Source organism: Colletotrichum paranaense, assembly GCF_030867605.1.
Source record: "Colletotrichum paranaense strain IMI 384185 chromosome Unknown Scaffold_20.1, whole genome shotgun sequence".
Lineage (NCBI taxonomy): Eukaryota > Fungi > Ascomycota > Sordariomycetes > Glomerellales > Glomerellaceae > Colletotrichum > Colletotrichum paranaense.
Genome location: NW_026848978.1, coordinates 434,228 through 449,657, shown reverse-complemented (window position 1 = coordinate 449,657; position 15,430 = coordinate 434,228). Strand labels below are relative to the sequence as shown.

The following is a 15,430-nucleotide window of genomic DNA, read 5'->3' as shown; positions in this document are numbered from 1 at the left end:
TGAGTGAGTGCTCTTGTCTTCTGGAGGAGATATCCAGCAATTCCGGCTTCCTTTACATAAGGTCCAAGGTGCCCTAAGCCAGTATGGCTGGCTGGAGGTAAGCGAAGTACCGATACTTTCGTCCCCCTCCCGCTGAGTTGAGGAACGCACGCGGAGCAAGTCCGACCCCACCACTGCATTCCAGCTCGCACCTTCCATTGTGACCTTGCAGCAAGAGCAGCAGCAGCAGCAGCTTCCGTCTGGACCTCCCCCCGCCGCTCCCACCCTTCCTTCCATTCCTCTTCCCGTCTCGCGAGCCGACCTCCACTCTCTCCACTGACACCGGCCGGCGGACGTCAAGAGCCTGGCACTCCGACTCTCATCCTGGCAATTCACTTCTGCATCACAATCCTTCGCTACCGACCGCAACTTGGACACCAGTCATGTCATCTCTCCCGCTTCAGCATCCAATCAAGCAAGCCTAGAGACACTCGATGGTTATCAAACGAACATGGTACCGCCGGGTGAATCGTGATGAGCAGAGGTCGGGGGCATGCTCATGCTCATGCTGATACTCCAATAGAGAATCTGCACTTCGCCTGCCTTGTTGCCCGCAACGTCTCTCCTGGTGCAGCAGAATATCCGTACACTACCTTGCGGATATACGGGCACTTTCTCGATAACAACACCGCAGAACGACTCCTTCAACAGCTCGTGTGCTGCCCCGGAATCTGCTGTGATCAGACATGGCATGGCACCATGCAGGGTTTAGCCAAGACAGCGAGTATCCAAGCGCCTGGTGCACTCGAGCTTCTACGACCAAAATGCCCAAAAAAGCATACCCAAAACGGCACACTACGACCCTCCCGTGCCTCCCTCTACACTGACCATTGATCTCTGTGTCCCAACCCGTCCAGTATTATTCGACAGTCGCCGATCGATGGAACCTCCTGTTGGTGCCGGGGAGCCTAATTGAACCGGGGGCTCGCGCAGGAGAGTGTGTGGGTTGAAGGAATCAGTTGGGAAATCCTGGCTCGCGGCCTGCTTCTTGCCTGGCAATGAGCCAGCCTGCCGGTGCCCACCGGTTGTACCGCCGCCCTCCCGGCGGCCAGACTTTGAAAACGCCCGCTCGTCTGCGCAGTGCAGTGCTCCTATTTGTCTGTTGGCTCCCCGAAGCCTGTTCACGGAGTCTGCGAGCATATTTCCCCTCCAAGACAGGTCAGGTCAGGTCACGTACGGAGCATACCGTACGCCCTATCGAATTCCTGCCATCCTCGCTTCTTGTCGCGCAACGATGTATGATACTGCCCATCTTTCAAGGCGGACGCAGCGACCGCATCCAAGCCACGAACACGTCTGAAGCTCAACATTGGAAAAAGATATACTCCCAGAGTGGGGGTCTTTCTCGTCGACCCCTACCAACTGCAGTACGTCCTTGGGGATACCCCACCTTCGCCCACGCTGTACGCTGCGAGCCATGACGTTGGCCAGTAACCCCTGATAGAGGGGTCCCCCTCAGGGTCTCGAGTACGAGCCTACGATATGCGAGCCTGCGAGGTGCGAGGTGCGAGAGTCAGGGAGCGAGCTGGCTGCGCGATGACCTGATGCGACGAGCATCGTTGATGTCGCGTGCATTCAACATACATTCAGTCGACGCCAACGCACGCCAAGAATGCCTTCATTGTTCACCCGCACGGCATGGGGGATCGGCCACGATGCGCTGTGGACGAAGCAGTGTAACAGCAAGAAAAGGCAAGCCCCCGTCCAGCAAGTGCTGACTTGCAATGTACGATACCATGCACCCCGGGTGCGTGCGGCATCCCGCCAGCGAACTTGAAAAGCGTGCCTGTCAGGCTGCCAGAGCGAATTTGGCGCTTTTTGCCGAATAGACGACGGGCCAAGGTTAACTAACTAATACAGAAGAGATGGCTACTGATCCGTATCATATGGGACAACCATCACTCTCGGACTCGAAGGTTTTCTTATCTCGCCGCCAGACCGGCCAATGAGCTTACCACGTCATGCGAGCCACAAGCTCAGAGTTCCCCATCACGAGAGTGCCGGCAAAGTAAACGCAACTTTAGGAGAGTCAGGGCCAGGGGAGATATCTCACCGGGCACCTCGACGGGCACCTCGAATGTACCATCACCGTCTACAATGGCCACGGCAGCGGCAGGCTTATGAGTAGGGGACAGGGTTCGGGTGCTTCGTACAAGTACAGGTACAGGTACAAGCCGTCCCGCAGACCTCGTTCCCCCCCTTCTCCAACTGGAAGACGCAGACGGGGCGAGGGCACGCGAGAATGAGACTGATGGCTCATGCAACCGCGCTTGCGCCCGCAAGCCGTACGCCGGGGCCTTCTTCGCCTTCTGTTACTAGTCTGTTGCCAACCTTGCCCCCGCTATGCCGCCCGCTGCGTCCCCAAAGGCAAAAGCCAAAAACGCCCCATCCTGGGTGTGTGGACTTGCTGATACTGGGCAATTGTAGACGAGTGTTGGGGCCCCATTTGCCCATTGAGAACGGGGACCGAAGTACCTCTGCTTACGTCTTTGCGAGATGCGGTACAAGGGCTGCCGCGAAAGCCAAAGGTAAGGGTAAGCTGCCTTCTCTCTTTAACTGAGGGTGCCCAAACATGGAAGCAGACGTGGACGGACGGACTCGACATGGAACTGACCACCAACCCGACACTTCCTCTGACCCCATGAAAATAATTCCGTTCCCGTCCAGTACCAATCTGATCTGCTTCGTCTCAAACATAAACCTCACACACTCCCAATAATCTCTTTTTGCTGGACCTATTTTTGCAGCTCGCGGCTCTCAGCTCTCAGCTTTCAGCTCCCACATCCCGACCTCCGGCTGCTTCTCCCCCCCCAGAAACGGGCTCTGAGGCACGCGGTAATGCAGCCTGTATCGCCAGCGTCCTAGACGGCAGGCACGTCACCGCATTTCAGGGGGCCAGCAACTGCGCGAAGCAACCCAGGACACGCCAAAAAAAAACCCTCCAAGTGGAACATCGAGCCCGTGAGCCAGCTATACGCGGCTGACTCGACGTCTCCGCAAGGCTGAACAGCCCTCACGAGACCAACCTCTGGATTTCTGGACAACGGGCACCATGGGTCAGTGGTGGGATGCATCAAAGATTGACGCTACTGTCACGAGACAGTTCGTCTGTCAGTACCTCTTACCAGAGGAGATTGAGCGCCTTAGCCAGCCACTAGCTTTTGGTGATGGTTTGACGGATGAGACGTATTGGGACTGGATCAACAACAAGGCCAAGCGCATCTTCTTGATTCTCGTCGACCTCAAGATCCCAGATCAGATCTTCGGTATCGTCGACGACTCATGGGACGACCATGACCTGCCCATATCTTCCGAGCATGTCGAGCGGCTTAGGTTGACGGCTCAAAGGGACGACAAGATTGAGCGCAAGTTTTTTTCTCGCCAGTTCACCTATCTGCTGAAGCCCTTCCAACGAGGCGACCACGTCGTCTTTAACGAGTACGAAATTGTTCCTCTCGAGATCATCGAGCGCAGACCGGCGGGGAATACCTCAGTAGACAAGGTCGTCCTCCCCAACTGTCCCGGTACAGTCTTTTACCGACGCCGCATCCCACTCGGGAACGGGTTCGGCCAGCTCTCCAAAGGCGAGTTCGTCGAGATCATCAATAGCATCAGGGGGATCCAGAATGACCACTTGGTATCGTATTACGCTTCATACACGCAGATCGGAGCGGCATACGTCCTCTTCACACCTGCTACCGACTCCAACCTGAAGTCTTTCTTTGGCAATACGCCATCCACCTTTAAGAATCTGTCAAAGAAGGAGCGGAGACGGACGATTATGAACTGGATCCTTTGTCTTGCTGACACCCTCGCCTACCTTCATAGTAGAAGGCTATGCCACGGGAACATCAAACCTTCATCTATACTCTTCACCAGTCAGCTCCACATCTTTTACTCGGATTTCACGAGACTAAACGCCGAGGTTTTAGCCGGTTACACGGACAAGAATTCGTTTGACCGGGAGTCATACGACTACGCAGCCCCGGAACAATGGTTTCGCCCGACAGGCGGTCCAACGAGTCCTTTGGGTCGTATGGCGACGATGGCTATATCGACGTCTCCGGAGACGCACACCAACTTCTCCATCCCAAGGAGTGATAACCCGGGTAGCCCAAATGCGATGCTGAACACGCCCAACCCACATCTGAACCCGCAAGCCGCCGACATCTTCTCGCTTGGCTGTGTCATCTTGGACCTGATGAGCTTCCTCGTCAAAAAGACAACAAAAAGTTTTGCCGCACACCGTGCTGCCAAACATAAGACCCCCGGTCGTGGTGGTGCTGTGTTGGATTCGTCATTTCATAAGAACCTTGGACAGGTCGAGTCCTGGATGTCGACACTAGCAAAGGAGGCGTCAAAGAAGGTCTCCGAATCCGATGGAGGCCTCGTGTTCCGAGGCATCGTACCCTTAATGCACATTGTTGCCCGTATGCTGTCGGCGAATCCGATGGATCGACCCTCAGCTGCGGAGGTGCAAACACAAGTGTACCAGTTGTTGACCAAATACTGCGACATTAAGGAGCCTCACTGTGTTCATCAATACGGCGGCTGGGACTTTGGCATGTCGCACTTGCGCATACAGCCCATCAGCCCCAATGCCGAACTCATGCCGCAGCCTATCCGACAGAACTCAATACCGCAACTGCCGCGACGTGGCAGTGAGAGCATTGGAAGCATCAGTCCGAGAGGGTTGTCCCATTCGAGAACGAACAGCAGCGGCGGTATGTCGAATAATAGCGGGATGAGTAGTGCGGCAAGCAGCGATCAAGACCGAGACCTCGGGCCCGGGTTCACTGCTATTCGGAACATCCGGGTACCGCCGGTACGATCGCCCGGGCCGTGGGACTCGAGCCCCGGTGTCCAGGGCGGACGTAGCGACCAAGCTCCGGTGTATTGAGACACGGCGCCTCGACGCGAAGCCCGAATGTGTGGGCGAGGTACAACAGCTCATGAGCGATATTCAAACTTTTTTTTCCCCATTGTGTTGGCGCGGTCCCGATATCGATACCACACACCATACCGCCTGGGGTTTTGCATCAGAATCTTAATATGAGATAGAGAAGTGCGGGGAATGCGCGCTCGAATGGTCATGACACGAGATGTTTTGATGGTGATTTCTTTTTTTACTCTCGTCTTTGTTGCTCAGCGATACCTCTGCCGCAATTGCCCATCGCAAATGGGTCTGCATACAAAGCAAGCCCAATCATAGTCGAAAAAAAGAGAGGCCGAAATAGGAATGAAGATTCGATATTGAAATCATATACCCGTACATCTTTGTAATTGTCGAATGGTCCAATGGTGCGGGTTCCGAGCCGAGCCATGAACAGCGAGAGCCAAGGTGCTATAGGGAGGGCGGGGGCAAAAGATGGAGAAAAGAATGAATAGCGCGGGGATGGGAAACGACCGCGAGCGAGGGAGGGGACGAAGTGGTCCCTTTTTGTACGTAAGGAGCTTGCTAGCAATAGCTTTGCCCATCAATAGGGTAAATTCCGCTGATTGAATGGGCGAGAAATGGCATTATTCGTGCCACTGGTTACGTGATGGCCGTGAATTCGTCGAATGGGCAGTTTACATGACAAACGGAATTCCAAAGAGGCTTTTTTCCAGCAGGGGGGGTCTCACGGGCTGTGAGGAGGAGCGCGAGGAGTACTGTGTAAGGTAGGTAAGCGCGTAGGCGTGGTAAGGTACTAGGTTTTGAAGTGAGGCTTTCTCCCACCTTAATCCTTTTGGGGATGTTGGGGGCGATGGCGGCGGCGGCGTGCCCACGAGCTGCTGCTGCAACACTACAAAGTACGGTACTGGCTTTAACAGCAAATTGCAATGAGGTGGCTCATGTAGGTAGCAGCCTGGCACGGTCGTTGGTTCGTCTGTGGACCCCCTGAAGGACGAGAAATTTATGCAATGGGTTGATGGGAATTTCCAAGTGCTCTGTCTAAGGTATTCCGGGTACTACGAGGTGCACTGCTGCTCCTGCTCCTGCTCCTGCTCCTGCTGCTGACGCAGCTCATCCCTGCGAGGCGGATGAACCCCGCGTTTTGAAAGAGGGAAACTCAAAAGACAAACACATGCGGGGGACATTGAGTAAATGCTTTTTGACGGTTGAAATGACATGACGACCGGTTCTTTATGGGACGGCAAGGTGCCTAGTTATTCGTACAGATTAGGGTTCGGTTGTGTTCGGGTGGAATGCCACATGGTTTCTCCTGAACCTGGTATTGAGGTTTGGTGTTGTTCATGAGCTTGGGCATGATGCTCATGTGCTGCTCGCCGAGTTTGGGTTCACAGGTCGACCTACGGACATCTTGTGTGTGACTCGGTTTGTACGAACATGTTTACGTTTGTGCCTCCTTCTTTCTGTTGTTTACTTCGAAGCTTGTCTGGTCGTGTTTATTTTGTATCAACCTCCACGGAAAGGTCGTTTCCGAGTTTTTGATACAAGTTGAAGCCTGATGTCATTGACAAGTTCTCCGGGATGAACTAGGCCGAGAGGTCTTGACCACTCGACGCTGCTTGCGAGATTCGGTTAGACGTTGGGAATACATTTACTTCTTGGTAGAGACTGGCTAGGGAACTCAATGGTCCCGATTTACATAGCTGCGGTGAGCTGCCGAGAGAGATGAATCACGGGGAAGGGGGAAGCGCGCTCAATGCAATTGTTTCTTGACGGCAATGAAATCATGTACCTACCTGCATTGAGTCTATCTGAACTGATTCTTTCTGCCCTGTTTTCTGTTCAACGAAGAGTAGCGTCCCGTATGGTGACCATCTCTCACGGTTGGGTGAAGGGATTCGATGTCATGAGAGAAGTTTGGAAATGCTAGGTAAGTCCGTTTTGGCCTCGAGTGCCACCAGATTTAGGAGGATCTTCATGTTCTTACATAGACTTTAGGTAGCAGCGCTAAATTGCGACAAGTTCAGCACAACTTTCTGGAGAAGAAGGGAAACGCGTTTGCCTCAAGTCTGGCTCTATCATGGTCGTGCACATACGGGTGGTGATTCTGATGTTCTAGGTTCTCGGAAGTCGATCTGTTCTCCCGGACTAGTCACTCTAATGGTTAATTATAGCGGCTGAGAGATGCAGAAAGAACTTATTCATGCTCCAGTTGTTCAAGGTTGACACACAGTGATGATGTCAGATCTGATGTCCTCGTTAAATCTAGGCTGTCGGCTTGTATATAACTTAGAAGGTCGTCCATCTATCTCATGAGAATTACGCCAGATTCCTTGCATATGGAGATTATATATCACCGAAGAGGCTTTACAGGTCTTTACATACAATAAATTCCTGTTGTTAGTCCAGTCTCCTGTGGACTTGTACTTCTCGGGTATCTAGTTACACTTGTGAGATACGCGTTCTATAACCTTTCCAGAAGGACCGAATACAATCCCGCCTGCCAGATCAAATGACTATTCGTTACAATCGTAAGAGGGGATCCTTGGAACGGACGGCATGGGAAGAGAATGCTGCTAGAGACCCAACCCAATCAGCCTATCCAAAGACGACATGTCTGTATTCGACCCCGAACTCCGTCTTCGACACGACCGGCAAGATCGAAACATGGTGACTACTTGAACCAATCTGTTTCACGCCAGCGTGGGGCTCGTCATCTTCCGATATCAAAATTCACAAAGATCTCATCATGCGGCTGTTATATCTGTTGATGTATCAAGAAGTGAGCCGTCTGTTGCTCCTCGCGACAGCGTAAGTAATACACCCATGAGAGGGTTTCAGTTCCCGATCATGAGCTCAGCTTGCTATATGACGCCGTGAGAAGTTTTTCTCTTCAAATTCCAGTCTCTCACGCGGCGAAGCATTCAACAGTTATAGCAAGTGAACCCTTCTTGGCTTGGTTCTGCCCAACGTTCATTCCGGACGTACGATGGCGGGTCTTCGACGACGTCAACATCCTCGACAGACCCCTTTGAGTGGTTCTCTGGCAAGCATTGCTTGTTGATGAGCGAAAAGTAAACATTCGCCCCGATAGACAGTATGATGATCTACAAGAGAAAATCGGTGAAGGTTGCTCCGTGGAAGACATACTCTTAGCCCCGTCTAGCTACCTCATCATCTAGATCATGCTATAAACTTCCTTGGAAATTCCGGCCCACTGCCGTTGATGGATACTCATGCGAACACCGTAAGGGCCCTCGAGAAAGTGGTAACATCTTACTTTACTGTCTTCTTCAATGTCAAGATAGCGGAGTTGCACGAAAGGTAGAGGGAATGAGCGGTTGGCACAAAGAGTTTTCTCCGAAACTGGCCCGTTCGAGGTGAGACTTGTCCAAATCTGACCTGCTGGGGCAGGCGGTTGTTCTGGTCTCCTCAGTTCACAATTCATTGCTACCCAATGAGTTTTTGGTGGTACAGGAGGAGCATGCCTACGACTCCTGGCTTGTTCAGAGAGCTCTACTGTTCTCCTTGGTTCATCGTTGCCGCGGAGTCTCATAGAGAGGATCAAAATAATGAAGACACCGCAAGGCTGCTGAAGGAATCCCTCCATCGTAGGGTTCTTGAGGCGGCGGATGTCCAGGAATCTTTAACTTTCCATAAAGAATCCATGAGGGAACGCTTGTAGGTCGAGTTGACGGAGCAGCGCATATTTCGGACAACGTCGAAGCGAGAAAAGGTGACGGAACACCCAATAAGCAGGTTCATTGCCTTCTAGAATTGAGGTAGAAGGGGATATGTCATCGTTGATATCTATGTAAGAACACCTAGGACAGTCATCGACAAATTCCATCGCAAAAGCAGACCGGTCAATGCTGACCGTTCAAGGTTCATAGTCACACGAGCTGATCAGTAGCTTTCCTCTGCAACTGGGCTCATCTCAATGTCTGTCACATCTGTACTCGATGTACGATCTGAAAAGAGGAAGCGCCAGGTAAAGTTCACACCGTGCCATGACTGAGAACTTCGACGGACCTACACCGTACAGTACGGGCGGTTGATGCACAATCGCCAAGTCTGCGATGAATCTGTACCCGCCCTCCCTGCGGACTAGGAGAAACCAAAGATCGGTACACTTTAGACATCTGCCCTAACCTTGTTCAATGTCTCTAGAACTGTTTTAAAGTGCCCTTCCGAGGTCCAATATATGAAAATAAGAGACCTTACGGCAAGGGCCGACAGCGGCAGAGAAGGGATAACGACCAGTGCTTTTCCGTCAACTACGAACCAGAACCACGTTGCACAGGCGTCACATCTTCTCCCTGGCGACCTACTCAAGACGAACGAAGAAAAAAAAGTTCAAGGCCACAGCCGGGAACCACCCCAAATAACTCTGCTGCGACCACTTGGTGGCTTTGCGGGAAGCAGACGTCAACCCCCGTTTCGCGTTGCCGCTGAACCAGGGGAGGGGCAGTTCGATGCTCGACTACCTAGGTGGGTAGGCAGACTCGCAAGTTGCAACCTCAGAGTTGCAGCTGGGATTCGTCGCTTGTTGGTGGGCATGGCATGGCATGCGGGGACCGGAGGTGGAGGTGGGTTGAGGATCTACTCCGTACCTCTCTGGAACATGCCGAATGCGCAGGCTTCCATGTTGCATTTGGGCGAGCGACACGGCGAGAGAGACATACCCGAGGTTTTTGCTTCGCATAGTGTGCTTGATGGCTGCATTTGGCTTCACCTTGGAAGGTGGCCGGGGAAAGGCGTGGCCGCCACGTCTTCGGGTCAACGCGCCGAAGCCGTCTCAAAACTGAACTCGTCGGTGTAGAACTGGCCGACTACGGTAGCTTAGCTCCCCGCACCATTGGCTTCTCTTGTCGTCTTTCTGGACGAGGTGCGAGGAGAAAAGCCAAGCGATTCGAGTGCCGAGCGATGGGATGGGATTCTGAGAGGCTAACCTAGCCTTATTCTGGAAGTGAGGTGTTACTGCCCTTATCTTCGCCCAAACCGGGAGAGCAGATCGCCCATCGTTTTTTTGATGGGCGCGCGGCGTTTGCTTGGCAACTGGTTTGCGCGTTAGACCCTTACTATTCCCCGCTGGCCTCGTTGTCTGCCCATCAGATGCTGATGGCTCTCAAGTGTCGAGCAGCAACACCCCGCCTTCGTCAATCTGTACGGAAACTCCGTATGGGTACTTGAGCTGCCAATAACTTTCACGGATACCGCGGAGGCAGGCGGGGGAAACTCAGGTTGAGCTTGTTGATGGAGCGACGAGGGGGTTTCCTTTCATGTTTCAGCCCATGCAGAGTGCCGGCCAGAAGGGAGCTTTTGTGCTGCTTGCAAACAAATGTTCTGACAACTTTCCAAACGAGATGGAAAGGCCATGGTGTGATTATCGACAGTGGTATCAAATGCATGTCTCACTGAGACGGTCAGTTGCTGGAGCCTCGTCGCCATGGCAGATTTCTTCATCGACAAACCCATTTTATCGCCGCGATACAAACAAGAAAGCTCCTATGGGCTTCGCATTGCTTTATTTCGTCGTGTTGTCATTGTTGGATGAGCAACACGCGGCGGGGTGCGCCGCAAGTGAATGCAAACGTTTACACTTGATGCAGCTGACAGCCCATTGCATCAACTCTCTGCGGCATGCCACCTTCTTCAATGCTACGACGCACCACTTGCGACGGGCAATGGCAGAGAAGATGCGGCCAAGAGGCTCCTCGGAGGGATCCAACGACGGATTCGCCCAGGATGTCAAGGTGCCGTAATGCAACGAAGCTGACACCTGGGTCCACAGGTGACATCAATTCGCTCTCTTTTTGCTGCGGACTCTCTCCCTGACTCCCTGCTCTTCAGATCAGTGGGCTCGCGGTCAAGGTGTTCCTCGAACGAAACGGAAGCCCGAGTTTTCACATCTTTTTTTGCAGTGGCCGTTGCAACCCTCGCCGGATAAGGTCCACAAGCAGTGAACGGGACCGGGGGTTAAGCTTACCCTGGTTCGTGTCAACGATTGCCTGACTGCAGGGCCAAGAGGGATTTTCAATGAGACGCTGCGATCAGAGTGTTGCGTCATACTCATTATCCGGAAGCCATTATTACTAGGCCACCTTTTCCTGCCGTGTAGCCGCCCTCGACTTTGGGGGCTGTTGAATACACCACGAACAGGAAATGAAGACGGGAAAAAGGCCAATTTCCAGCCGCACCCTGTTGGATGACCATCGCTAATCTGGAGAGGTATCCCCGCAAGGTGGTCTAGGCAAGCCGGCGAAGAAGCAGAGGACATTAAGCAAGTAAATCGCGTCGAGGCTAGCCGTGGTGAGCTTTGGGGGGGGGGGGCAGGACGGAGCTTTCGCCGTTGCGTCGAAAGCTTGATGGGCAAGGACCAGCTTAATCCCTGGCACAAGTCGTCGCAATTGGTAAGAGGCATCCAACTTGAAGATGGCAGAGGCGAGGCCAGGCATTGTGGCGAGTTGAATGCCTCGCTGTCGCCGTCCTCGTTCGTCGTTGGCTGCGTTCTGCCGGAGCACTAAATCTCTGGCTGACAGCCTAGTATTAGCAGCCACCCATCAGCCAGAATAGCTCGGTCCGTTTCCCGGGTGCCCGACTCGTGTTCGAGTGGACGTGTGGCTACGCGAGGCTAGTGAGAGGCGACGAAAAGTGGCGGGCTATTTTATCAGATTGGGACAGCAAAGAAGCTGGTCTGGTTGGGCAGGCGTCAAAGACGGCGTGGCTTCGGGTGGATGGCGCCATGTTGTTTGTAGCCGTGGGGGCAAAAGAAAGAAACGACGGCCAAGTTTGCTTTTGTGTCTTCATTGTCTGTAGTCTGGAGATTGAAACAAGGGCAGAGAGTCTAGGAGTAGTACCCGCAACTCCGTGCCGACCTTGTGAGGTTATTTCCCTGATCGATTGAGTGAGGGGATATGCTTGTGTATCTGTAATTGTTGTGGACTCTGGAGGGCGGAGAGCGGGAGGGATCGAAGGATTCCGATGAGAATCATCAGCCCTGGAGGAGAGATGTCATAGCTGTCAACCAAGACCAAGAAAAGACGCGTCGGCGTCTTGTAAACTCAGCCTGCTTACTGGGTGACTCCTCCTCTGGTGTTGCGTCTTGCATCACCCACCCGCGTTGCCCCCAATGAGGCCGACCAACGCCGCCGGTCTCTCTGCAGCAGGCAGTCCATGTCGAGTCGGTTGTGTGTCGAGTGAGAAAGGCCAGGGTGTTGAGGCCAGTCAGAGTCAAGACTTTTGTGACTCTGGAGCCTCTGGACCACTCTTGGGCCGGGCGACAATCAAGATAGGCCGTCTTCACCCCTGGCCCGCCGCCAATGGCACAACATGGCGCACCTCCATTGATCCAGACCCATGCAGTCGGCCTTGTTGCTTCAAGCTTGATCTCCTGGTTCGTTTTTTTTTTTCCCTCGTTGCGCACCTAACGCACCCCTGCCGCCGTCGTTTCCCACCCTAGACCGGGCTCCGTGGCTCCTTGCTAGCACCAGAGCGAGCTCCAAGCTTCTCGTCCTAGGCAGTTTTCTCATCCGTTTGGTACTCCACGTGTGTGGAGAGGTGGGATGGGATTCCAAAAAGAGCAAGAGAGGAACGTTGTTACTTGTAAGAACGCCAGCAGGGGTAAAGAAAAGAGAGGGAAAAAACTGCAGTCTGCAGGGCCTTGTTGTTCGGAGTGTCTCCCGTGTTGAGCTGCAGTAGCAAAGCTGGAACAATAAAATCGATAGCTTCCCTCCCCATCCCCCAAGCAAGGCGTTCCCGTCATCCTGAGGTGAGGCTGTTGCTTATCCACGATATTCGACGCCAGGCAAAGTCTCTTTCCTTCCACCTCGTCTGACGGCCTTCAACACGGTTGCTGCCCTGTTTGAATCTTTCTGTCATTTTCGCCAAGAACGGACGTTGTTTGCGGAGTGAGAGTGTCGCCTTGTACGACGTTGTAATCGCGAGAGAAGGAATTGGTTGCGGTTGGTGCAGGACGAGTACTCGACCAGATCGAAGGAAGGAACACGACAACTTGGGAAGACCTGCAAAAAAGAGGCAACCACGGCCAACAGTCATTACTTTCTCCGCCTGGCAAAAACACCTGCTCAGTTCAGCATCCGCCCTACTGAGGTGTCCCTCGCCATTAGTTCGAAATCTTTCGTCGACACGAGCTACAGCCAACAACTCTCGATCCTCAACATCATCAACAGACTCTTGGTCGTATTTCTTTCTTCTTCTTGGCTTTCTTGGGAACCGCAGCACTAAGGCATCAGCATTCTCACCATTCGTCGCATCCTCACCCATTGCTGTATTTGCTAGTTGAAGCTTATCAGAAGGATTTTCTTGCGATTACTCCTTCATCATGCGAGTCTCCAAGCTCGTCTCGGCATTATTGCTTGGCACTGCCGCAGCCCTTGCACCAATCGAGATTGTAGGCAGTAAATTCTTCGACGAGAGCGGCAAGCAATGGTTCATGAAAGGTACGCCAATCATCCACTGCATTTCTGGCTAGAATCCTTGGGACTGACGCAATCACAGGCATCGCATACCAACTGACACCAGGTTAGCCCAGTCTGTCTGAATGCACACTTACAAAGTCCGCTGTCTAACACAAAAGCTCGTCCAGATGACCCACTGGTTGATACTGATCAATGCACCCGCGACGCCAACCTCATGAAGACGCTGGGTACCAACGCAATCCGCGTTTACCACGTCGATTCCAGTGCAAATCATGACGGGTGCATGTCTGCCTTTGACAAGGCCGGCATATACACCCTCATCGACTTGGACACCTTTGACTCGTACATTCTTCCTGTTGGTGCCCCCCTGTTCTGTCCTATATCCAGCTCGCGTGCTTTGGCTTACAAGAGGTACAGAATACTCCCTACTGGAACGAGACGCAGTTCAACGCGTACGCCAAAGTAATGGACAACTTTGCGAAATACGACAACGTTCTCGGCTTCTTCATTGGCAATGAGATCATTGCACTTCCCACTCAGTCCCAGGTCGCCCCTTTCATGAAGGCTGCCGCACGAGACATGAAGGCCTACCGCGACAAGAAGGGTTATCGCAAGATTCCCGTCGGCTACTCCGCGGCAGATATCGCTGAGTTGCGGCCCATGCTCCAGGACTACCTGACCTGTGGCGGAAAGCCAGAGGACAACATTGACTTTTTTGGACTCAACTCGTACGAGTGGTGCGACCCAAACACGTACGAGACCTCGGGATACACAAACCTGCAAGCCATGGCCGAGAAGTTTCCTGTGCCCATCTTCTTCACGGAAACGGGATGCATCACAGGTCAAGGCCCGCGTACATGGGACGACCAGAACGCCATCTTCAGCCAGCCCATGGTTAATGACTGGAGTGGAGCCATGGTTTACGAATGGATTTACGAGGAGAACCGATATGGCATTGTGTCATACGGACCCGAAGTCTCCAAGACTATCACCGCTGACGACGTGTACGATGGCTTTACCCGCAAGGGCACTCCAACCCCCAGAGCCCCAGAGTTCCAGAATCTGCAAGCCAAATGGGCCACCATCACTCCTTCAGGAGTCGCGAAATCCAACTACAATCCGACAAGCGTCTCTACCCGCGATTGTCCCAAAGCCACGGGGGGTTGGTTGGTGGACGGGAACGTCCGTCTGCCTACTCTCGGAGAGACGTTCAAGGGCAGCTTTTCTTCGAGCCCGACAGGATCAGTGACTTCGGGCTCAAGCACCAGCGCTTCCGCAGCGCCCACACAATCCGCTGAGTCCTCGGCACCCGAGAGACCTTCGGGATCTGGCACCAAGCAAATCGCCGGTATGGCTGTTGGATTGGTTGGTGTCATGATCTTCTTCACTGTGTGGATGTAATTGGTCACGAAAATTTTTCTTCTTCTGTACATTTTGTGCATTCACTATTACGACGGATTGGATTATGGATTATACCCCTTTTGCGAATACACGGAAGCTTCGTATTGAAGCAGGGCATTTTTCAAGGCGTTGATGGCAAGAGGACGAGCGTACGGAGACTCGTTTCTAGACTTGCAAATGGTTTGGTCAACTTTGCTCCATATTTGCTGAGTCAAAAGGGTGGTCTTCCAGGAGGGAGAATCGTCACCAAGGATTCCTCGAAAGTCGTTTCCTTGGAGAAGATGACGATGGAGATGGATTAATTAATAATACCCTGTCAGAGGACAACATGGAGAGGCCCTCCTAGGAGACCTTGAGTTACGATGATGGCAAGAGCCTCTCCGAATACAATAGACACCAATTTTCGATGTAAACGCCCGTTTCCTTCCACACATGTTGACGTTCTGCTGTCGGCGGACTTACATCCATTGCAACTGCCTTGACGAGCTGCTGCTATACCATCTGCTGCGGGAAATCAATTTGCAATCTGTCGCCCCTGCGACTACCATAAAGCTTTCATTCTCAAGAGGAAGGAGAGTCTGGTGGTCTCAGAATTCAGACTGAGGAAGCCTCTCTGAAACTGACCTCCGTCATGGGAATCTTCGCATCTTCCACT

The 15,430-nt window shown here is 52.9% G+C and overlaps 5 protein-coding genes across 5 annotated transcripts; 3 read left to right on the top strand and 2 right to left on the bottom strand.

The window, feature by feature from the left end:
* Positions 1 to 480: 480 nt before the first annotated feature.
* Positions 481 to 1,179, bottom strand: CPAR01_15671 (uncharacterized protein; the record flags this gene model as incomplete). Its single annotated transcript, XM_060499919.1, has 2 exons — positions 481 to 710; positions 927 to 1,179. The coding sequence occupies 2 exons, from the start codon at positions 1,177 to 1,179 to the stop codon at positions 481 to 483; spliced, it is 483 nt and encodes a 160-aa protein (XP_060341495.1).
* Positions 1,180 to 3,091: 1,912 nt separating this feature from the next.
* Positions 3,092 to 4,939, top strand: CPAR01_15670 (protein kinase; the record flags this gene model as incomplete). Its single annotated transcript, XM_060499918.1, has 1 exon — positions 3,092 to 4,939. One exon carries the CDS (start codon positions 3,092 to 3,094, stop codon positions 4,937 to 4,939), a length of 1,848 nt encoding a protein of 615 aa, XP_060341494.1.
* Positions 4,940 to 8,839: 3,900 nt separating this feature from the next.
* CPAR01_15669 (uncharacterized protein) lies at positions 8,840 to 9,580 on the bottom strand (the record flags this gene model as incomplete). Its single annotated transcript, XM_060499917.1, has 3 exons — positions 8,840 to 8,965; positions 9,086 to 9,210; positions 9,547 to 9,580. The coding sequence occupies 3 exons, from the start codon at positions 9,578 to 9,580 to the stop codon at positions 8,840 to 8,842; spliced, it is 285 nt and encodes a 94-aa protein (XP_060341493.1).
* An 802-nt stretch (positions 9,581 to 10,382) lies between these two features.
* Positions 10,383 to 10,712, top strand: CPAR01_15668 (uncharacterized protein; the record flags this gene model as incomplete). The annotated part of the gene is made up of 2 exons (XM_060499916.1): positions 10,383 to 10,486; positions 10,592 to 10,712. The coding sequence occupies 2 exons, from the start codon at positions 10,383 to 10,385 to the stop codon at positions 10,710 to 10,712; spliced, it is 225 nt and encodes a 74-aa protein (XP_060341492.1).
* Positions 10,713 to 13,277: 2,565 nt separating this feature from the next.
* Positions 13,278 to 14,775, top strand: CPAR01_15667 (glycolipid anchored surface protein; the record flags this gene model as incomplete). The annotated part of the gene is made up of 4 exons (XM_060499915.1): positions 13,278 to 13,395; positions 13,454 to 13,477; positions 13,533 to 13,729; positions 13,792 to 14,775. The coding sequence occupies 4 exons, from the start codon at positions 13,278 to 13,280 to the stop codon at positions 14,773 to 14,775; spliced, it is 1,323 nt and encodes a 440-aa protein (XP_060341491.1).
* Positions 14,776 to 15,430: the final 655 nt, after the last annotated feature.